The sequence below is a fragment of the Bidens hawaiensis genome, unplaced genomic scaffold (genome assembly GCF_021521415.1).
Source record: "Bidens hawaiensis isolate Kalapana, Puna unplaced genomic scaffold, B.hawaiensis_p1.1 tig00043490_1, whole genome shotgun sequence".
In the NCBI taxonomy this organism is placed as follows: Eukaryota; Viridiplantae; Streptophyta; class Magnoliopsida; order Asterales; family Asteraceae; genus Bidens; species Bidens hawaiensis.
In genome coordinates this window covers 70,353-93,352 of record NW_027505835.1, presented here as the reverse complement: position 1 = coordinate 93,352, position 23,000 = coordinate 70,353, and the positions used below count along the sequence as shown (strand labels likewise).

The following is a 23,000-nucleotide window of genomic DNA, read 5'->3' as shown; positions in this document are numbered from 1 at the left end:
AAAAGTCTATATATGTAAAAGCCAAGCATGCAAATCCAGTAATACTGTAACAGTAATAAAATTTCCATGAACAAATCATCATATGCATGATTTCATGTTATAACATCATACTCAACTAAAAAAACAACTCATCAATCCATTTCCTTCCTTAAATATAAAGAAACAACATGACCATGTTTATTGAGTTACCTGCTCACCACCATTCTCTTCCACCTTCACCTCACCATCACCGCCACCCGACTCAACCTCACCCTCACCCTCCGCACCACCCTTATCAGCAAACAACTTCGATGGTAACAACGAAGAAACCGCAGCTCGTGCACTAGCCTTCGCCCTCTCCGCCTCTTCCGCTTCCTTAGCAGCTGCTTCCGCCTTCTCCCGCTCAATCTCCGCCATCAAATTCACCAAATCATCCTCTCTCTCTTCCTTCCTCAACTCCTCCCTCACAAACTCCTGCAACTCATCCGAGAAATCCAACGGATCCTCCCTCAACATCTTACCAATAATTTCAAGAACCTCGTTATGTTTATTAACATCAAACAACGCCTTCATTATAAACTTATAACTATCATCATCCATCCTCAGCTTCGGCACCATCATATCAAAAAACAATTTTGCATCATCCACCTTCCCAACTTTCACCAAATTGTCCATCAGCCGGTTATAAACCACCAAATTCGGCCTCAATTTGGACTCAACCATTGTCTTGAAATAAGCAGCTGCGTCATCGGGTCGGTTTTCTTTGAAACAAGTATCCATTAACACAACAAAAGTGTACTCATCTGGACTCACACCTTTCTCACTCATACTGTTATACAGTTCTTCTGCTTTAACCAACAAATTATTGTTACACAACTGTTCGATCAGATTATTATACGAAAGAGTGTCGGGATGACACCGTTTCTCGCTCATGCTATTAAACACATTAATAGCATCATCAAACCGGTTTTCCGCACAATACCCGTCCACCACCACATTATAAGTTCCCAAATTAACCGTCAGCAGCTTAGGCGGATCATGCAGTTCAAGCATTTCATCAAACAACTTAAGCGCACGCTCAAATTTCCCATTTTTAAACAACGCGTCCAGAATCGAATTATACGCAATCGCACTCATCTTAACCTTCGAATCCTTACCCAACACTTCTTCATAACACTCCATCGCTTTATCCTCAAACCCCTTCAAGAAATACCCTTTCATTACACCGCCATAAACGACACCATCCCGCACAAACCCCCCTAATTTATCCTTCAATTCTTCATACAAATTAAATATCTCATCATGGTTTTCAACCTTCGCAAACCCGGACATCAAATAACTATAAACAATCGGGTCCGCTTCGACCCCTTTTGCCAGCATCTCATCTTTAATCTCCAACGCCTTCTCCAGCTTATTATCATCCACAAGCCCTTTAATTACAATCCGATACGTCGTGGTGTTGGGATCAAGCGGGGCGCTATCGATCAACTGCTTATAATGCTCCATAGCGGTATCGATTTTCCGACAATCCATATACGTATTAATAACAAGATTATAAGTGACAATATTCGGCGCAATTGCGGCCTGGGTAATAAACCGGTGGAGGTTAAGCAGCTCGGCGTACTTCGACTGACGGAGACACGCGGTCATGACGGCGTTACATGTGAAAATGGTGGGTTTACAGTTGGAGTAAACGGAGTGACGTGTTAACAAAACGGCTTCTTGTAAATCATTTTCTCGGATTAGTTTGAGGATGCAGTTGTGGAGGTTGAGGCGGTTGCCGGTGAGGGTGGACACGTGTTCTGGGATTTTGGGGGCGTTAGGGTTTGAATTAGGGTTAGGGTTTGGGCGTGGTTGGGACTGGGTGGTGGAACGGAGGGCGTTGAGGGGTGGTTCGATGCGGAGGCGGCGTTTGCGGCGGCGGCGTTCGGCGGCGGCGTCTTCAGGAGTGGCGAAGGAGAGGTGGCGGAGGGAGGTGATGGTGATGGTGGGTGGGAGTGGGTGGTGGTGGTTGAGGAGGAGTTTGAGGTGGGTGAGGAAGGATGAGGGTTTGGAAAGAGCCATTAAGGTAGGTGGGAGTTAGGGTTTAAGGGGAGAGATGATGAAATGATTCGAAGATTTTGGAACTCAATATGGGTTTTGGATAGATGAACATGTCCTAAGTGGAGTTGGTTTGTCTAGTTAGCTCTTATTTAGTTAATCAAATGAAATTATTTGTTTATGTTCGTTTATTTATTTAACAAACGAACATAAACGAATTTCTCATCGAATAGTCATGAGCATTTCACCGAATGTTTGGTTCATTTACAATAGTACTTGTTAATAATTGATATCTATACATGGGTTTTAAAAACGGATTTATGTTTTGAATTAATTTTCATGTATAATGTTATGTTTAAAGTGTGAAATTTGAAACATTGTATCTATACATGTATGAAACTATTAATGTTTGGTATCTTTTTATTTTGTTTTTATTTATAGGTGGGTTCAACAATATTAGATATCTTTTTTTCTAATATAAGCCTACATTTAACATTTTACAAAACTTAACATAACAATTGCATAGGAGTTAGCATTTCACATTTTCAACATACGAAAGCTAAAGACCTGGCCCATCTAAAATCGTGCACCTACCGGTGCTCCATTGACGGTTTGATTCTCGGTCCATGGATTTGAGTTTATCGAATTCGGCTTGGTTACAACTTACGAGTGTGTCCCAATTATTTCACTTTAAAAAAACTTGCATAATGCGTTAAGTTTTTATGCCTTTGTAACCCTAAATTTTCATTCCATCTCTCTTTTGTACATACAATTTAGGAGCAATGTTAAGATTGATCAAGATCAAGAGAAAGGTCGATTATCAAGAACTAAGATGCTAAATCCACCAAGTTGGATGCCAACTTCACCCATTCTTTAGTGTTTTGTATTTTTGTTTCTTCTCCCGAATCAACATTTTGTCATGTTTATATATTCTCACTGTACTATTGATTTTTTTAATGTCTATCGTTTTAAGCGTTTCTAACATTTGAACTAGACTTGATATAATGCAACATAACCCTTTAATCCAACTTTCTTAGAATGACGATAGTCTACGGTAAGACTAGGTGGTCACAGGTCGGCTTGCAGCTGACCCCCGGTTCGAAACCTCCAGAGAGTTTCTCAGAACCCCTAGTTCCATTGCGTCATCATTAAAGTCGAAACCCTTAGACGTAACGCATGCAGAATAAACCCTATGTTTAAGCTCGGAATTGAACTGACTAGCTCATTAACACATTTGATAGTTGTGGTTGATTCAGATAATATCCAACTTGTAATCGGTACCAGTTACTGGACCGGGTCGACTCATCTTAACCAACCCAACCCAACCCAACCTAACCCCGACATCCGAGCCGACTGTGGACTGTGGCAGTGACTCTAAGAGACATCCAATAAAATAAAAATGGCAACAGCATTACCACTACGCCACCTCACTTCTCCTCGTCACAACCGATTCTCACTAACAACTATGGCCTCCGCATCACGAAAGGTAAACCAATCGAATATTATTAATCTCAAATTAGCTTACAACTTATTATTATTCGGATTAATTCTATTCAATTGCAGGTGCTTGTTCCGATTGCCAACGGAACGGAGCCCTTGGAAGCTGTGATTACTATCGATGTCCTCCGTAAAGCTGGCGCTGACGTCACCGTCGCCTCTGTTGAACCACACCTTAGGGTTGATGCTTGCCACGGTGTCAAAATTGTTGCTGATGCTTTGATAAATGACTGTGTTGACACTGTTTTCGATCTCGTTTCGCTTCCGGTATGTATCCAATTAGAATATTAGATTGCTGAACTTGTTATAAATTTAACATGCTTGTTAATTTGATTTTAAAAGAATAAGAGTAACTATTATGTGCAATTAGTTATTTAAATTAAATTGTTTAATAGGTATTCTCAACAAAACAGTGATTAATTTAAGCGACTAGCTGACACTTCACTGGCTTTTTATGTGCGAAAAATGGATTAGTGAAGGTTTAATTACTCCTCGGTGGCATGTCCTGTATCTCGTATTGTCTTTTCTCAGCTTGATACTTATTTTGTTTCATTTTCAACAAGATTTTTGAAATGTTTTTGAACTATGATGTGATTCATATGCATTATATGCGTGTATGGTTTATTGGTATTTGCTAGCTTACAAGAATGCGAGGCAACTAAAATGTGTTTTTAAATTTTAAGATGCTTTATATATTCGGTATCCTGTTAGCTGTACCTTGATAAGTTCTATGTGCTGCTTGTTCAATTCAGGATAGCTTCTTTTGACTACCGACTTGAAATCTTACTCAAATTTGTTTTGAAGAGGTTAAAAGTGAAGCAAAAGTTAATAATAACTTGATGAACAGAAATATAATCATCAAACTTTGAACGTTAGGGTTCCATGGTTTGAATAACACAGGTCCATGTTTAAGGCCAAATTATCTGCCTATCGTTAATAATATTGATGTACATATAACAAGTAAACTTTTTTGTCTATCACTGCTGATCAATACATAGTGTTAAAGTTTATTCAGTGTAAGAGATAGTCTATTTATCTGAAGTTGCTGTTTTGTGCTTTCTTTGTCAATTGATGTTCTAAATGTGTCATAATCATATGATTGGATGAAAATTGACTGCCTGTATAACTTGTTCTTTCTTGTTATATTGATCATGCTTTTGCAATAAAAATATGTTTGGGGGACGGTAATACAGTATCATAGTTGTTTATCATAAGCCCATGGCAATTATTTTGTCCTCTTTTTAATTATCTACAGGGAGGTATGCCAGGTGCAACTAACCTTAGAGACAATACCACGCTGCAAAACATAGTGAAAAAGCAAGCATCAGAAGGCCGTCTGTATGCTGCAGTATGTGCATCTCCTGCTGTTGCACTTGGATCATGGGGCCTACTGAAGGGCCTAAAAGTAATAACCATACTACATATCTATAACAATTTCTTTTATCATAAGCTGTTCTTGTTATTGACAATATGTTATATTAATACAATTACATATTAAAAATTTTTTCAGGCAACTTGTTATCCAGCTTTCATGGAGCAACTATCTTCCTCTGCAACCACAGTTGAGTCACGAGTCCAGCTGGATGGAAGAGCAATCACTAGCCGTGGCCCGGGAACTACCATGGAGTACTCTGTTGCATTGGTGGAGCAGTTGTTTGGAAAAGAGAAAGCTGATGAAGTTGCTGGACCACTGGTTTGTATTCGGGTTTCATGCTTAATACTGTTATTACTAACCATTTGATTTTAGATAAATTTGAATGACTGTTATATTGTGTTCAGTTGATGCGTACCAAACATGACGATCAGTTCATTGTTACTGAACTGAATAAGGTGCAATGGACATGTGGCTCTGTACCTAAGGTGAGATTTCTTTCTTTAATGATTTGGTTAATTTACATGAAATATATCATTAATACATTTGCTTCAACACGTTTTTTAGATTCTAGTACCGATTGCTGATGGATCGGAAGAAATGGAAGCTGTTATAATAATTGATGTTCTTCGTCGTGCCAAAGCCGAAGTCGTGGTTGCATCAGTTGGTGACAAGCTTGAAATTTTGGCTTCACGTAAAGTAAAGTTAGTCGCAGACATGCTTCTTGATGAGGCTGCTAAACTTTCATACGACTTAGTTGTGTTGCCTGTGAGTTCTATTTTTAATTAATTTTTATAATTTGTTAGCTTAGTTTACTACTTTGTTGTCTGATTAATGTCTTCAAAACATACTTTTAGGGTGGACTTGGTGGGGCTCAAGCATTTGCAAACTCTGAAACAGTTGTTAATTTACTGAAGAAGCAGATCGAGTCTGACAGATACTATGGAGCAATATGCGCATCCCCTGCTCTTGTGTTGGAGCCCCATGGATTACTCAAGGTAATTAATATTCGTAATTACTAAATCTTTATACGTGTACTGTAAAATATCACTTGTAACTGCTATAACTTTGTTTTGTTTTTATGTATGTAATTAGGGGAAGAAGGCGACGGCTTTCCCAGCAATGTGTGAAAAACTGTCAGATAAAAGTGAAATTGAAAACAGAGTGGTGGTTGATGGTAAACTTATCACGAGCAGAGGCCCAGGGACTTCCTTGGAATTTTCATTGGCTATTGTGGACAAGTTTTTGGGTCATGAGAAAGCGTTAGAAATTGCAAAGGCGATGCTTGTTGTTTAAATCTGCGGAGTGTTTTGTTAAATATAGTCTAGTTGCATGTTTTGTTTACAATAAACATAAAAATCTTGGTAATAAATGTTCTCATCACTTGGGATGGATAGGTGGCATCATCTATGTCTTTTGTTATATACCCACTGCCGATCTGTTTTCTCAATGCAGTTCAATTAGTGTAAATTGTGTAATTAATGCTTATGCATTTTTGTTTTTGGTTTTTGCCGTCTTCGGTTATGCATTACCATCTATGTTTGTGGAGTTCTCTCTGTCTATCTGTTGGGTATTGGACAATCGGTTGGGTTCGGGTCCAAGTATTGGTTTGAAAAACCATACCGTGTCACCGGTTATAGATAGGGTATGAAACTGGGTATTTCAATATCCTATTTTTAGGTATAAAAAAACTCCATTTTTTAATGTATTTTTCAGATATAGATTGAGTTTTCTAAGGGGCTGTATTTATTGAAGTATTTTTTGAGTATTTTTCAAATAATTTTTAGGTATAGGGCTGGTATTTGAAAAAACATGGTTTCGGGTATGCAAAAAATCTGGGTTTTGGATAGGGTATGGATTGGTTATCGGGTATGGATTAGGTATGGGTTTAGAACTGAAAGTCATACCCTATGGATACTCTTTTGGAAGGGTCGAGTCCGGGTTTTCAAAAACCGGTTTTTCTAATGTTTGGCTTCGGGCTTTATAATTTTCAGAACAAGGTTTTTGATGCACTTCTAGTTGCAATGAATAAGATCTATGTTTTACGGGTCACACTTTGTCTTTATATAATAATGGTGATTGGCTAGCCGATTTGCTTTGGAAATCCTATTAGCTTTGTTAGTGGGTGACTGATAGGTAGTCGATTCGAGATGGCTAATCTTTCAAGATAGTAACCATTTGAGCGGGTTAGACTCCAAAGAACATAGACGAGAGAGAACGTGACATTGTTGCCAATTTTCTATATTTTCATTCATAACAAAACATTAAACAAGCTTGACTACTTATAGGCTAAAAACAAATAACTTAACCAACCCACTACTCTAGTAATTAGGAACAATAATATAATAGCATAAAAAGAAAGTTATAAAAACTAAAGGAAAACATGCAGAGGAGCCAAAACCACGTTTTCTATCATGTATATGCATAGTTGGATTGCATGGGAACGTGGGTACGTATCAGTGACAAAGGTATTTTATTTATAGAGGGCGATAGAGTGGATTAGCATCTCGTTCCTGCGTTGTCACGTGTCATCATTCTATTGGTTTGTAGTGTGTTGTGCATCGCCACGTGTTATTCATAGATTTACCTTTTGGTGTTGGGGACTCGGGTGTTGCCACATGTCAAGATTTGATGGTCCCTGGCCGAGTGGCCGTTATCTATAAGTTACACTGTCAGTTTTAAACAGTTTCGTGTAACTTGCTATATTTTGTCAAATACGGAACCAGGGTTGGCTTTACCTCTTTCTTTCTTTATTTCTTTTTTTTTTCAAAAAGCATGTCGCAGTGATAGCAGTGTCTCTCTCAAAGGGTCATAACACTTGTCATCCCCAATACTCGAGTTCGAATCCCTCTAACAGTTGTGTTATGTATATTTCAGAACGCACACATGAGCCCAGAATCAAACATGGGACCCTCTAGAAGAAAACCTAAAGAAAACCTTCTGGCCACCCCACCAACTAGTCCGATTATGTATCTTCTTTATTTGATGCTGGCTCCAGAACCCATCTTAACCTCCATGCTCATTTATCATAAAGCTTTCAAAAGGTACTTGAATAAACTCATATATCATCCACCATCTTTCAACATCCTCTCTTTACGCCTAAACCCTTTTCTAACAACATCAAGCGACATCGATGCTTGATTCTTCTTTCATCTTGATTGCATGATATCAAATCAAGAACATATCATTATATTCCTCTTTTCAGCCACAACTAAATAATCCCAATACAACATATATGGAACTATTATAAATTAAAAGATCAAAATGAAGAAAAAGCGTTCATACAACACTCACCTCCAATAGCTCACGAGAATCAAATTTAAACCGTCCTTTCATTCATCATACTTTTAACAAATATTTAAGATCTAAGGTAACTTCAAAGGATTCTCGTAAGACTTACGTAACATTTGTAAAAGACTTCACACGTTTTTTTATTCCTCATCACAAGGACTAAATATGTAATGTTCCAATAAAAGGTAATCAGAAGATGGGACTATCCATATAATATTTTCTAAAATATAGTATTTGTAAAGATCCAATACCTGAAACGTGTTATAATTCCTCAACACCAAGACTAAATGTATTATTAGTTTCTAATTTAAAGTGCACCACATGAGAATTAAATTAGGGATTAAAAACGTAGATAATATAAAGATATAATATCTTTAAAAACATATGTAACCCAAAATAAGTCCATATATTCCAAATATATGTATATGTGACGCACAATAACGGTGCAACTACTTAATAAAATCCATCCATCCATCCATCCATCCATCCATCCTATATAAATACTATCAAAGTCTTGTTAATAAAGTTAAACACATCAGACGCCTTACAAGTATCGATCACCACCACCGTTAGCTTCTTCTTCTTCTTCTTCGTTCGTTGGTCTATTATTCCGGTAGGGTTTCTTTCTTGCTAACTTGTCATCCGTACTTACTTGTTTACTTCTTCCCCAAACATATACTTTTTTCTAGCCGGTTTTTCCGCCTGTTTTCTAGTTGCTGTTTTCAACTTGTTCTCTGGATTGATTGTGCTAGAAATTGAATGATCGGTTAAGTTTAGAGAGTTAGAATTCAGCTCTTGTTATCGCTTATAATTCACGCGATTATGATCATCATCTAAAACCTAGTTAATTTGTTTATAATCGTGATCATCAGGGCCGTCTCCAAGAATCGTTAAAGGCGAGAAAAAAATTTAAGCTTTTAAGTAAAAATTTAAGCATGAGACATTGTGTTTGGAGAATCAGCACGTGTTCATTCCATTTGCCTTTGACACTTTTGGATCCCTAGCTCCCGAGGCGGTTCGCTTCTTGGTCCAGTGACTCGCAGAGCCCAAGAATAGGCTTTGCGATTCAAAAGGGGATATCGGCGCAACTTGTTGCTCGCTTACCCATTATCCAGATGTAGTTCGGTTTGTGTTATATATAAAAGGATCTATATTTAGTTTTTAGTAAAAAGGTTTTTATTTTTATTTTTATTGGGGTTAAAAAGTTAAAATTTTATATGGCTTATGGGTTATGATTCGGGTTGTGCAAATTTTTCTTTTTTTATTTCTAAAAGATATATTATAAATAAAAAGTTTTTCTAAAAAAATTCGGGTCTACTGGGAATAATGATTTTTAGGCTGCGCCGAGTCGCTGCCCACCCTCAAAGCGGGCAGTGGTGATGATTTTGTTAGAAGAGTATGTGATAATACTATGGTTGGGTTTAATGTTTATGTGAATTAAATCTATAAGAATCTGCTGAATTATGTTATGGCTGACTTTTCGATGTAATCTATAAGGATGAATACAAATTTAGGTTGTAGATGATATTATTAAAAGTTATAATATTATTTCTAAAGCTTGGATGTTTCATGAAGATCATATCTTTTGTATTGATTTTCTTTTAATCACCATTGATATGTTATATGCTAATTGAATCGCGTGTGCTTATGTGTTAATCTTTACTATACTGGTATATTAAGTTGTGAATTTTAAGGAAATATATGTGTAATATGGAATGTAGAGTGTGATTTTTCGTTGCCACGAATTTGCGTAATTGGATCCCGTTTTCGTTCTTTTGAAGCAGATAACATATCTTAGGAAGTAAAGGCTTTCTTGATTTCAATTTCTTTTAGTAGTAAACATTCACAATGAATAGGCGCAATGGAACTTGGGTTACGAACATACGCCAGAAGTTAGAAGATATATGCACGGATATTGATGATTTTGTAAGCAAGGTATGGTTTCATGGTTCTATTCAAGATATTACTGTAATAATATTACTTTCCTTTTCGGTTAAATCTGCAGGATTATCATGTAGTTTTCATGTTTTACTTTCAGGAGCCGGTTTCATTTGTGGGGAATCAAATGGAAACTGTTGGCACGAACGTGAGGAACTTTTTCTCTGGTTTCGTGGACGAGTTTGGTTTTACTCAGAAAGCGGATCCTTCAAAATCTGTTAAATCGGTTGAAACTTCTAGAAAGACCGTTGTTTGTAACACAAATAACCTGAAAGACGCTTCTTTTGGTCAAATTACCTCTGAGATTGGTCAACGTGTTGTTAACGAAAGGGACAGTCTTTTAAACAAGACTTCAGATAACAGCACTCAAGTTAACACTATCAGATTTGAAGACAGAGTATTTTATGATGATAGTTTTCATAGTGATGCTACGGGATTTGAGTATTCAGATTGGGGTATAGAAAATATATTGGATCTGGATTTGAATATTGATAATAATGTGATTGAAGGGGAGCCGTCGATGAATCTGGAAGAAAAGAAAACAGAGCTGAACAATGAATTTGATTTAAATACTCCAATCACTCATCAGTCATCTGATATGAAAAGTTCTGTTACTTGCAACGAGAATCAAGAAGAGAATACCGAACATGTTATTGCTGGCGGGTTATCATCCGAAAAGTTATACGAGCCGTTAAACTCATCATTGAAAACGGATCTGAACAATGAATTTGAATATGATTTAAATACTTCAATCGCTCATCAATCATCTGAATTGGAAAGTTCGGTTACTTACAACGAGAATAAAGAAGAGAATACTGAACACATTATTGCTGGCGGGTTGTCGTCCGAAAATTTTCAGAACTCTTTTTACTCATCATTAAAAAACTTCACTTCAGAAGCGGATAAAAACGACTGCAATCCTACAGAAACAATGGATGATTTCTCTGTAGCATCAGATGTTCTCTCATCTTGCGGGTCGTTTACAACTCTTGCGTATGATAGCAATAATGAAGCTGATGTGTCATGCTCTGGAACTGGTATGTTTCTGATTTACACAATTAAAAAGAACTTTATCATAATTTTTACTTGATTTTCTTTCTATTTTTCATCTGTTTCAAAATCATTCTACAAAATCTTTTTTTGGTTGTAAGTCCTAACTGCTGAAGTCCCAGAATATAGGCTTGTAAACAAACCGAACAGGCTATTTAACTTTAACCAGACATGAACAATTAAACGAACCAGGTTTTCTTGTCTATGTCCATTCGTTAAGAAGATAGTGTGTTTTTGTTTGTTTATGTTCACTTGTTAATAGTATAAACGAATGGTTCGCGGACTTAAACGAATGAACATAGTTGAAGATAAATGAATAACTATAATTGAGCAAACACCAATTAAAAGTAAACGTGATCATCAATATATTTTAAAGAACATAAACGAACGTAAGCAAACATTTATGAACATAAATGATTGTGCGAGGCATATGTTCATGCTCATTCATTTAAATAAATGAACAAAAAAAAGTTCTTCGTTCGTTTGTTAAATAAGCGAACTGCCCATCGAACGTTTCACTGCACGTTAGGTTCGTTACATTCAAAAAAATATATGAATTCAAGCCTCTTTTAGTCTAATTTCTAACCAAGGGAATATTTTCAACAGGATTAGCAGATGGTGTCACAGTTGACTTTGAGGACGCTAAAAAGGGTGCAGTTGATAGTAGTGTCATTAGCGGAAAACTTTCTTCGTCTCCCAAAACATCAAGAAACAAGTCTTATAAGGTAAAATATTATCTGTTTATACGAAACATGATCTAATCCATGTAACTATGACTGGTCTTGTTTTAATAATTAATAATAATTGTATTGGCAGAAAATGATACAAGATGCCTTTATGTCAAGAAAGAGGTTGGCTAAGGAGTATAAGCAGTTGGCAATTTTGTATGGAGATATTGATAAAGAACTATGCCAACCAACAGAGTCTCAGAGCAGCAGACTACCGGTTCAACTTCAAGATGGACCTGACTCTGAATGGGAGCTGCTGTAGATAATAATTTTGCTACCTACAAATCAATGCACAGATCTGATGAAGATAAAGATGAGATAAATTGTGTTTATGATGCTTCTTTTTTGTTTAAAAATATATAACTGTTGTTTCTTTTGAAGGTTTCATTTGGATATATTTTGAAGAATAAATTTTAGTATATGGATTATGGGTAAGAAGTAGATAATAGATTATAGTTGGTAAAAACCTATAATCATCTGCTGTGAAAAGTTGCAGTGCAGATTAGTCTGTTCCCGAAAACCATAAAAAAATTTAAATCCGATAAAACTTTGTTGGCAATCGACGTTAATGAAAGTTCAACTTAGTGTTCGGGACGTTCACGGTTTTGATATCAAATCTGGGCGAAACTGGTACTGCTGATTTTGAAAAATCTTGTCCAGTTATAGTCAGCTAGATCGGCCAAAATGGTTTAGTTTTAACGGTTTAAAAAAAAAGCTAGATCGGCCAAAACGGTTTAGTCTTAACGGTTTAAAAGAAAACGACCGAATGTTAATGGTAGGCTTATAAAAGAACCAAAACCTTTTGAATAAAAAAGGCAAATAATTAAAATAAAAAGAAATAAGTATAATATCTGTCAATCTAATAATCGATACCTAGTATGATTTAAATTTATCACATGAAAAAGTTATTTTATTTTTATTAAACTATATATAATATTAATTTTTGTAATATCTCGGCGGGTTAGTTAGACATATAATATGTCATTTAGGGTTTAGATGTGTTGGTTTGAGCCATTGACAAGCATGTCATCATGGGCACCTCTAGGCTTTCAATGCATCGGTGTATCTTGTGTTGACATAATGTTGATAGCTAGTTAAAGAAAGGTCTAACTAAATAATCATGGCAAGACCGGGAAAAGTTTTTTTGAATAAACTCTTTCATGTCATCTATGTGATTAATTCAGTCACATCCTAGATGAAAAAAACAACCAATAACATGAATTTCTTTTAAACTTTAACCTTTCTTCTGGCGACTATAAGTGAGTCCAATGACATACCCAGAATTCTTTTTTATGGGAGCGGAAAATTTTCAGAGGTCGTTCTTTATCATTTAATGGTAAGCAAAATTTGGGTCGGGTCAAGTCACATGATAATTTTTTTTAAATGACCAACAAAACTTGTACTATAACGGGTCACATAATAATACATCTTTATCATAAACTAAATAAAATAACACAATATTAAAACTAAAAAAAGTAGGATATTAATGTAGGAAAACAAAACAAGTCTAATGGTTTAAAAAATTTGACATGTAAATAGAAATTATGATATTTAGGATAACTTTACATTTGTTGTTCCTTAATTTAATTTCACTTGTTTTACTTTTACTTTTTCTGTGTGATTATCCTTTCTTCCCCATCTATCTGATCTTCAAGAATCAAGAAAGCTAATAAGTAAGGTGGTCATCACATTTGATCAGAAAATTACACAGCTGATTATACTTGCTCTTCTCGTTTCAACTCTCCACAGGTGAGTGTTTGAGAAGGGGTCAAACCACGAAAAGACACTTACTATAGAGACCACCGTAGTTCCACTAGTGTGTAGTTGCCTACTTGTCGGTTGGAAAAGGCTCTAATAATTATAACCTTCTCTTTTCACTGAGATCCTCTTGTAGTTCAGCCAATGGGGGTGGTGTCAAAACTCATTGGGGGCGGTTGGAATAATCGCATATACATACTTAACGAATATAAAACTTATAGCTGACCCCCCCCCCCCTCTTTTCCGCCCATGTTAACCAAACTCAACATATCGAGTCCACACACTTACGCTTCAATTTATGCTCATGTTTCTTTGTTAAACACCAAATTTGAGATTCTTTACAATTAACACCAACCCATGTGTATGCAAAAACCAACTAATATTTAGATGTTCAACAACATTTTCACCAGTGTTTGTAAATAAAGAAACTTGGATGGGAACAAGGTTGCCAAGGATAACTAAATACCAAGCACAACTTTGCATATTGTCTTTTAAGGGTTTTGTACCTTAATCTTTGTGAAGCACTAGTCATAACTCATAAGTCAACTATGCACCACTATTATATTATATCAACTTTGGTGATAAAACTAGTGTTTCTTAAATACTGCTGATAAAACTAAATTCCTTTTGTAAAATCATCATCATCATCGTACTCAGTATATCCCACCAATAGCAATGCTATGGTAGGGTCTGAGGAGGGTAAGATGTAGACAGCCTTACCTCTATCCCATAGGGATAGAGAGGCTGCTTCCGGTGAGACCCCCGGCTCGATAGTAGTTTTGCATCAAGCCTTGGACATAAGGCACATAGCACTCAATCATCGGGACACCGGCTGATCGGTGCATGTGCCCTTGTCTTTCGGCTATCAACGCCACCACATGATGCCTGATTAACCTTCCGCCACTTTTAACGTTATTTTCACGAGATTAGTAAAATAACGTCAAAATTAGTGCAATTTACCTGTTGGCTGCCCATTTTGGCACATTCAACAATCATTAAGTCATACAACATGAAGTTAACAGGATATAAAAACAAGAGAAATGAAACAAGCACAAGTAGCAAAAGCAGATAAATGCAACACTGTACACGCTGCTACCTATGTTTATCATCATCAAGCATGTCTCATGCGCGTTACAAAGAAAGAATTGAACGACTTATAATGTGGGGCGATGTTAACATCACCCGTTCAACCAACTTATGAAAATGGTCAAAACACAAATCAAAACCTAGCTTCATTCCTCACCTGGCAACCTGACATTTGCCACACCAAGGAGTCCCATATTCCTAAAAAAAATCTATTTCATATATCCTAACCTTCTAACAGAAACCGTCACCTCAACCAACATCTTCAACCAAAATTTCAACATCAAATCACTGTCTCAACCGTTTTCCAGTTTACTCATCATGCATCGTATATGCCTTTTCACAAGTATTTTAGGAATTTCACAGGATAGCATCGGTTTCTGCCAGTCTGCAAAATCAGGAGATAAAAGTTACATATAACTATCGTGCAGTCAAAAAACACAGAAACCATCATATTAAAGAATATGATAAGATAGCGAGTGCCAAACATATTTCTTCAATTTGAACATTAGAGATGCTAATCAAATACAAAATTCAAAAGTTGTGGACTTTTATCACTTGGATGCATACACACATTCACATAATATATTCACTTTTAAAACTAGTTTGTATGGATCATGTAAGCTTACCTTAAAGCTACTGCTCTTTTTAAGTCCTAGATTATTGCCCACCATCTGCAGAGGAACTGTCACTATCTGAATCTGCATGAAAAGAAGCAAAACAATCAACATTTCACTTAGTTTTAATTAACAAAACACCAGCAAGTCTATTAATACCAGTAATTTCAACATGAAAAAGTAACAATATAATCAATTACCACTTGAAGAGCTGCCAGAATCACTGCTAGAACTGCTTGAACTACTCATATTATCACCTCCTTGATTAGGTTGACTCGCTACAGGATTCTGCTCATCTGCTTCACAAAACAACAGCATTTGCAAGAGATAACATATCAGCACAATGATCATATTCATTCAAAAACACAAGCATATGAAGCGTATAAAGTTTATTATAAGGTTACCTGCTCTCTTTTCTGGTAGTACCTCTGGAATGGGTGCTACAGGGTTCTGCAAATAATATCACATAATCACAATCATGAATCTTAAACGTAAACTATAATAAAAAAGATACTGGTTCATACTTGAAGCATTGCTCGATTATTGTTATTAGCTAAAGCTCTAGCCTTTTCGGCTTTCCTTTTGTGCTTGCTCAAATTCTTCTTGTAATTAGTGACAAATCTATCAAGCTCCCATAAAGTTTCAGCATCAACACTGTCGATATCAACTTCAATCTCGTCATCGTTTTGAGAAAGTGAAGTATTACTCTTGTTAATAATCTGCACAATGCTGTCAAGTTTTTCAGACGGTAAACTCTGAAGATTTGCACTAAGCTTCTGCTTTTCTTCAATAGTCATATCCCTCTTATTAGGATCCCTCGCTTTTGGTTTCTTCGGGACAGGTGTCCTAACAGGTGCAAAACTTGGCGGTTTTGGCCTAGCCATAAAAGGCAAACCCATAGATTGCGACCTATCAAGGGTCCTGGGATTATTATTAACATTTCTTGCAACCGGTGTCTGATGAACCGGTCCATAGTTCCAGTCGGACTCAATCACCACCCATCTTTCTTCAAAGATGTCTGACAACTGTTCCGCCATAACATGCACGTCTTGACCTCTGGGATTATACGTCATCGCGTTATGAAACGTGAGTCTGACGTCGTCTGCAAACTCACCAGGTGTCTTGTAAAAGTTCTGTGCTAACCGACTCTTAACCGTCCCCAAATCCATTGGATGTTTAATAATGTCATGGTAATCATGAAGCCCAAGAAGCTTTGCATTCACAGGCTCATTAAACACCCAACCGTGCTTGTGCTTCATTAACCTCTGCAACAAACTACTACAGCTTCTAAACACCTGGTTCCTATGCCTTTCAAAACTAGAACTGTAGTCCGATTTTCTACCGCCATTCGACTTCAGTTTCTTGTTACTCTCGGGCGGTAACCGATCTTTACTTAAAAGAAAATCAGAATTCCTGTAATACTGATTCGCTTTTGGTGTTCTTTTCTCTTTCTCAACATACTCACCAACCGACACACTCAACTGTCTAAACCTCGACATATCTTGAGCGACAAAAGGACTCATTTCCGAATGTACTCTCGTTAAAGCTCTTCTGTCAATAACATCCAAACCTACTTCCGAATGAACCCTCGTTAAACCTCTCCTATCCATATAATTTGTCCCCATTTCCGAATTAACCCTAAGCAACGACCTCCCGTTCCCGTCTAACGCAACATTACCCGAATGATACGGCAACTGAGTATACCCTTCATCGTTCCTGTCTACAGCAACATTACCCGAATGATACTGCAACGGAGCATACCCTTCATCGTTATCGGTAACATCACGAACGTCCGAATACTGCGTAATTTCCGCTTCTTTATCTTCCAGCTTCTGAACCAAACCCCTAACTTGACCCAACTCTAATATCAGCTTCTCCCTAAGCTCAATAATCTCACTCTTCGACGTCGAGGCCTCCAAACAAATCCTCACCCGGTCATCAACCACCGTCGCAATCGGTCTAGGTACGACAACCCCATTTCCAACATCCACCACCGGCTCATCCTGTTGACTCTGACCAGATGGGTCTGGGTCTTCGTTCCTAAAGGTATTCTCGTAATTAGCATCTGGGTTTTCTAGGGTTTGCTCGTTATTACCGGTTGTAACCGGAGAACCGGCTGCCGGAGACTCTACGCCGGCGGTGGCGACGGCGACTGTGGCGGCGTTATTGAGAACTTGTTTACGTCTTCTTGTGTAGACTTTATTAAACTCACCCCACTTACTCTTGTCTTTTCTTATCTTATCAGCGTCTAATGTTCCTGAAGCCATACATATACGAACCCAACACTCAAATTCGATAAATTAGAAGCCCTAATTCCATGAACAAATTAAAACCCAGAAATGAAATCGAAAACCCAGAAAAAAGATGACTGCTTTCTTCAAGAAATCGAACCGGGTCGTCGGAGCTAGGGTTTGGGTCAAGATTGAAGAAACCAAACCAAACCCTAGAATTGAGAAACTAATCGAATAATCCTATAAGGAAATAGGATTAAGGAATTGAATACTGAAACCAGATCTGGTGAGAATTAGGGTTTTGATTGAAAGAAAATGGAGATCAGAAATAAGAGGGAACTAGGGTTTTTCAGGTTGTAACATGATCTTGATTAGTGACGAAAGGGGGGAAAAATTAAAAATTAAAATGATAATAAAAAAATAAAAGGATGGAAAATAATAATAATAAACATAAAATGATAAAATTACTCGGTGGTCGAAAGGTTGAAATTGATAAAAGGAGTATAATGAAGCATTCCACTTGGAGGATATAAAATTGGCTTTTATGTTTATTTATTTTTATTACTAGTTTTTGAACCTGTGTATTACACGGAACTTGTCAAATAATAAAGATAAAATGATCCATTATCTGAAAGAATGAACAAAATTATAGATAAAAAGAAGATAAAATATATAATACAAACAATAAGAAGTCTAGAATTTTAAATTTACAAATTTGATTTTTTTATATACAACATTTGCAAAAAATGTTTTGACCAATTACTCGTGGATAACTATAATAATGAGATGAGAGATTAAAGAATTAGAAGAGAAATTATAACCCATTTCTCAAAATTGTTTTGTCCACTGACCCATGGATAGATGAGATAAAAAAGATGAGAAATTAGAGAATTAGAAATTAAATTATAACCTATTTGGCAAAATTATTTTGACATATGACAAATTGATAGTTATGATGAATGAGATGAAATGTTAGAAAATTAGAAAAAAAATTATAACCCATTTGCCAATTGGGTTTGCTCTATAACCCATGGATAGATTGGATGAATGAGAAGAGAGATTAAATCAAAAATGAATGTGAGATTGCCATATCATTCTCACTATTTTCTTTTATTAGTATAGTTAGATAGATTATTGACATTTTGACAAATTATTCATTAGAAAACAATATTTAATTAGATAATTTATTGTAAAATGAAATTATATCATATGATAAATTATTCATTAGAAAACAATATTTAATTAGATAATTTATTGTAAAATGAAATTATATCATATGATAATGATATTATTGGTTTTAACTTTCAAGTAATTGGATGGATAGATATCAGCTAATTCCCTGACGCGTATTTGGTCTCGTGGTTTTTTATAATGGATAGATATCATATCAAAATTTCAAATTTTATTTTTCGGTACAGTTTAACCTCCATTATGAAGTGTTATTGATAAAATATTCAAAACGAAACACACAGTCTATAAAAGATTTGATATAAAACTTGAATTGCCTCAAAGGCTTACGAACATGATATACATAACGTAAAAATCAGCAACAAAGTATAAACTACTAAAACTGATATTGAAAACGAAAAATTGATGATCTATTACAAAATGAAGAATACAAGAACTAGGGTTTCTTTGAGAAAACAAAGAACACTTTAACTCTACGATTAGTTCTTAAATGAGATTACTTCTAATTATATAAAATAGGTAAGTCAACTACATCCAAGCCCTCCAAGGTACTATATATGGCCTTCTCGACGAAGTAGTCATTCGACAAATGATCATTGAAGCTTAAAAATTTAAGTATACAGCTCTTTTTTCTTAAACGTGAAGCTTTAATTTATCAGCACAAATTTGGATTGCAACTTTTATAATTTTTGCTAGGAAAAAATTTCGACAATGTATATGACGATGAATATCGTATTTATTTGAAAAACTGTTTTTTTTTTCTTTTTTCTTTTTGAACAATGTTTGAAACTACTTCTATACTTCCAATGCACATAACTAACCACGTGAGCCTTCTTGAGACATGATGTTAACCATCCATACTTATTTCCGTTTACAACAACTTTTCTTTTATTAGACGCGAAGTTTTAGTTTATCAGCACAAATTTGGATTACAATTGTTATAGTTTTTGTAGGGAAAAGGTTTCGACAGTGTTCGATTATGATGAAGAATCTATCTTTTAATTTTTACAATTTCACAAATAAGTTTTAGAATCATTGTTGTATAATAAGTTAATAGTTTAAACTTTGAAGTGTTATTTATAGGATGATGAATATCGTATTTATTTGAAAAACTGTTTTTTTTTCTTTTTGAACAATGTTTGAAACTATCTCTCCACCTCCAATACACCCAACTATCCAAGTAAGCCTTAATGAGATAGGATGTTAATCATCCATACTGATTTTAATACTTTAGACTTACTCATCCAAGAACATCATCATGGAAGAAACCCCACCATTATAGGAAAACCCTGTTGAGTCAGATTTCGAACCTGAGACCATAAAGATCCCAAGGCTAAGGCGCTAAGCAACCTTATAAACATGCCGACTCCTCAAAGGGCAATGGTTTACCAGGCCATATATTAAAACCAAAAAAAAAAAAACTCTCATACTAAGAGTATTCTCATCAGCTCCTCTATAATTATGTGAGGGTGTTCTCTAAATTTTTTTAGAGATAGTTAAGTGGTTGTAAGTGGATGAGAGAGAAAAATTTAAGAAGACGGGTAAATTTGGAGGAATACTATTCATCCTCTGTTTATATTTTAATATATTTGAAAGTGTTTGTGAGTTGAGGAGAGAGAAAATATAATGATAAATATGTAAAAAAATATTATTGAATTGTATATGAGAGAGAATATATAGTTTTTTAGTGTAATTATAGAGATAGAGATAAAGAAACTAGCATGAATGCTCTAAGATATCATTGTTTACATCTTTGTCTATGTAATGTTGCATACCATTTGCATTGTCTTGAATTACTAAGCTTCATTATAGATGCAGTTATAATTAATCAAAATAGAAAAGATACATGTAACAAGTAATTGTATTAAACATACATTTTAAGTTTTATCTTAAAACAATAGTAACATGTACCAGCTGTTACGTATCTTCATGTATTCGAGATTTCGGGGTAATGTGTTTTTAATCTTATTAGTTCTAAGAGCACAAAAATTACTTGGTTGAGTGTGTTCATTATCAGACCCGCTTTTTGCAAATAAATTACTTGGGTTGCATGTGATTTATTTATAAATTCTAATGTACAAGTCATTTTAATACAAGACAATACTTAAAAACCAAAATTTATTATCTATTATAAAAACCAAAGTGATAAAATTAATCATACACAAAATTTAACAAAATTTTTAAAAACCAAAGTGATAAAATTAATCATACACAAAATTTTTGAAATATACATTACATCGACAATCGAACTTGATTAAATAAAAAATTAATAAAAACATAAATGAACCAATGCCCTTATGTATACACATTAAATAATAAATTATTTGATTTCCGGTCACCATGCTTTTTGATTTTCCATTTGAACCAAACCATATTTTGTAAATTTAAAAAAAAAATCATGAAAAAATTGCCAAAATGTCAATAGTATGTCAAAACAATGCAAAGTTAGCATGATCGTTTTTTTTTCTGTTGATATTTTTCACTTACGGAAACCAACCCGTTTTGACTTGTTACTCAACACGCCTAATCTTGGCTTTTCTCGTTCTCTGGCCCGTGGAGAGATGATGGGTCGGATCACAACATGACCCTCCAATTTATAAACCACAATCCGTGGCTCGGTCCAATTCCAACCCCAGCTTTCTTTGCTTAAATCATAGTAAGCTTGACCAAAACATCTAGTCGAATTTGGCCTCCACTTCACAAGAAAAACCATCACAATCACAATAACAGTTTCAATCACATCAATCTTAAAAGCACAAATTTTAGAAAATATGTGTAAAATATTGTTCATTTATTTGTTTGTGTGCAACATACTTGATGAGAGAACGCATATGCTAAAGCCCGTTCATGGTTGTTCGTTGCTTTCTCTATTTGTTGCATTTTCAACCCGCTTTCGTTCTTTATCACGGGCCCACTCCACCATTTCATCTATGACCATGTTTCCTAGTTTAAAAAATCTCATTTTATAGGGATATAAACTTTATAATCAATAGTTCAATACCTCAAGTTTATGCATTTTGGATGCAACTCTCATCCGATCTTGAAGCTTCACTTGCTTCATCCGTCCCTCTGCCACCTTGCAGAGGCGTCGGCCACTGATTTCCGTTTGGATTTTGCTCCAAAAGTGTAATCTTTCAAGAGCCGGTGGAGCTTGCTTTGTAAGATCATCCACCCTTTTGGTCAGTTCCTGAAATCTGGAAACCTTTTTGAGGTAATTTAGTGTTTTTCTTGCCTGTCAATTGTTCATAAACAAAACAAAAGTATCATCAAGAATTTTACATTTAGAACACCATTAGAAATCGCCTACGTTTGGTGGGTCCCATCTACATTTCAAGTAAATGGGACCAACGAAACGGACAGGTGAACATGTACGTATTATACCTTATATGCTCTAAATGCAGTTTGGATTTGGGTGGCTGCATATTCTCTATTAGAAGTAAGAAACTTTGGTTTGTTCACAGTAGGAGCGGTTACCTTAGCAACTTTTGAATCTATGGGATCCTGCTTTGACTTTTGAGGTCAACCGGACCACTTTTGAGCATTAGCAGTCAATTTATGTAGTGTAAACTTAAAATAAAAATGTGAATAAGAGCGTATATTAGTAAATCATTACCTCAAACTTTATAGGCGTGTTTTCCTTTTTTTTCTTATTTTTGTCTCCTCTTAAACCAATCACAAACACCCATTCGTACCGATCAAATAATATGAAAATCTAGCGCAAAACCAAACCATCATTTACATTATCAATAAAACCAAGAACTTATAAAAGATATTGCACCCCCCATGACCAACTTTACAAAAAAGTATCGAAATAACCAACATAGATTATCAAGAAAGCAAAGATTTTGGCATGCCCACATAAAACAGTTAGCATGACCAATCCTAATAGCAACAAAGTTTATCATGTGTAACTTAGCACATATAAACAATAAATAATATCTAGAAAAACATGATTTAATGCAAAATTTGACACACCCTCATGAAGCATTGAACAAAGATTATGTGAAACAAGTGACAACTCCTATCAGTTCCAAAAGTTAATACTAAAAGCAACAAAGTATTAATACGAAGATCGTATGGTGGGAGTTTCGGGTACCTGAATTGCAGTGATGGAACAGAGAAATAAGTGAAACGGGTGTGCACATAGCAGTCTGGTAACAGGGGAGATTGAAGTTGAAGGTGTAATAGTAAGTGACAAGTTGGAAGGAAGGAGAAGTGTCATGATCCA

At 35.6% G+C, this 23,000-nt stretch overlaps 4 protein-coding genes and 1 pseudogene across 5 annotated transcripts; 2 read left to right on the top strand and 3 right to left on the bottom strand.

Moving 5' to 3' along the window:
- Window positions 1-46: 46 nt before the first annotated feature.
- Window positions 47-2,118, bottom strand: LOC143615535 (pentatricopeptide repeat-containing protein At3g49240, mitochondrial pseudogene; annotated as a pseudogene).
- A 1,335-nt stretch (window positions 2,119-3,453) lies between these two features.
- Window positions 3,454-6,412, top strand: LOC143615537 (protein DJ-1 homolog B-like). The gene is made up of 8 exons (XM_077088640.1): window positions 3,454-3,505; window positions 3,583-3,783; window positions 4,772-4,921; window positions 5,027-5,209; window positions 5,296-5,376; window positions 5,456-5,656; window positions 5,746-5,886; window positions 5,984-6,412. The coding sequence occupies exons 1-8, from the start codon at window positions 3,485-3,487 to the stop codon at window positions 6,182-6,184; spliced, it is 1,179 nt and encodes a 392-aa protein (XP_076944755.1). The 5' UTR covers window positions 3,454-3,484; the 3' UTR covers window positions 6,185-6,412.
- Window positions 6,413-8,694: 2,282 nt separating this feature from the next.
- Window positions 8,695-12,344, top strand: LOC143615532 (uncharacterized). 2 transcript variants are annotated; one of them, XM_077088636.1, is made up of 5 exons: window positions 8,695-8,792; window positions 9,964-10,114; window positions 10,218-11,154; window positions 11,774-11,892; window positions 11,984-12,344. In XM_077088636.1, exons 2-5 carry the CDS (start codon window positions 10,028-10,030, stop codon window positions 12,155-12,157), a joined length of 1,317 nt encoding a protein of 438 aa, XP_076944751.1. In that variant the 5' UTR covers window positions 8,695-8,792; window positions 9,964-10,027; the 3' UTR covers window positions 12,158-12,344. The 2 variants fall into 2 exon arrangements, with proteins under 2 accessions (XP_076944751.1, XP_076944752.1); XM_077088637.1 differs by having other exon boundaries at window positions 8,696-8,792; window positions 10,036-10,114.
- Window positions 12,345-14,681: 2,337 nt separating this feature from the next.
- LOC143615540 (transcription factor GTE4-like) lies at window positions 14,682-18,075 on the bottom strand. The gene is made up of 6 exons (XM_077088641.1): window positions 17,115-18,075; window positions 15,878-17,069; window positions 15,758-15,803; window positions 15,554-15,652; window positions 15,366-15,437; window positions 14,682-15,124 (listed from the first exon to the last, which is right to left on the bottom strand). The coding sequence occupies exons 1-5, from the start codon at window positions 17,618-17,620 to the stop codon at window positions 15,397-15,399; spliced, it is 1,884 nt and encodes a 627-aa protein (XP_076944756.1). The 5' UTR covers window positions 17,621-18,075; the 3' UTR covers window positions 14,682-15,124; window positions 15,366-15,396.
- A 3,031-nt stretch (window positions 18,076-21,106) lies between these two features.
- Window positions 21,107-22,131, bottom strand: LOC143615533 (protein IQ-DOMAIN 10-like). Its single transcript, XM_077088638.1, has 3 exons — window positions 21,774-22,131; window positions 21,587-21,700; window positions 21,107-21,467 (listed from the first exon to the last, which is right to left on the bottom strand). Exons 1-3 carry the CDS (start codon window positions 21,831-21,833, stop codon window positions 21,252-21,254), a joined length of 390 nt encoding a protein of 129 aa, XP_076944753.1. The 5' UTR covers window positions 21,834-22,131; the 3' UTR covers window positions 21,107-21,251.
- Between the last annotated feature and the right edge of the window lie 869 nt (window positions 22,132-23,000).

Excerpts from the sequence above, each read along its gene's own strand:
- LOC143615537 (XM_077088640.1), top strand. The coding sequence starts at position 3,485 with ATGGCCTCCGCATCACGAAAG. Across the intron at positions 3,506-3,582 it reads TGGCCTCCGCATCACGAAAG|GTGCTTGTTCCGATTGCCAA; the intron begins GTAAACCAATCG and ends ATTCAATTGCAG. Across the intron at positions 3,784-4,771 it reads TCGATCTCGTTTCGCTTCCG|GGAGGTATGCCAGGTGCAAC; the intron begins GTATGTATCCAA and ends AATTATCTACAG.
- LOC143615532 (XM_077088636.1), top strand. The coding sequence starts at position 10,028 with ATGAATAGGCGCAATGGAACTTGGGTTACGAACATACGCCAGAAGTTA. Across the intron at positions 11,155-11,773 it reads TGTGTCATGCTCTGGAACTG|GATTAGCAGATGGTGTCACA; the intron begins GTATGTTTCTGA and ends TATTTTCAACAG. Across the intron at positions 11,893-11,983 it reads CAAGAAACAAGTCTTATAAG|AAAATGATACAAGATGCCTT; the intron begins GTAAAATATTAT and ends TTGTATTGGCAG.
- LOC143615540 (XM_077088641.1), bottom strand. The coding sequence starts at position 17,620 with ATGGCTTCAGGAACATTAGACGCTGATAAGATAAGAAAAGACAAGAGT. Across the intron at positions 15,804-15,877 it reads ATAATCGAGCAATGCTTCAA|AACCCTGTAGCACCCATTCC; the intron begins GTATGAACCAGT and ends TATTATTTGCAG. Across the intron at positions 15,653-15,757 it reads ACTACCAGAAAAGAGAGCAG|CAGATGAGCAGAATCCTGTA; the intron begins GTAACCTTATAA and ends TGTTTTGTGAAG.
- LOC143615533 (XM_077088638.1), bottom strand. The coding sequence starts at position 21,833 with ATGAAGCAAGTGAAGCTTCAAGATCGGATGAGAGTTGCATCCAAAATG. Across the intron at positions 21,701-21,773 it reads CCAAAATGCATAAACTTGAG|ATGAAATGGTGGAGTGGGCC; the intron begins GTATTGAACTAT and ends ACATGGTCATAG. Across the intron at positions 21,468-21,586 it reads CATATGCGTTCTCTCATCAA|TGGAGGCCAAATTCGACTAG; the intron begins GTATGTTGCACA and ends TTTCTTGTGAAG.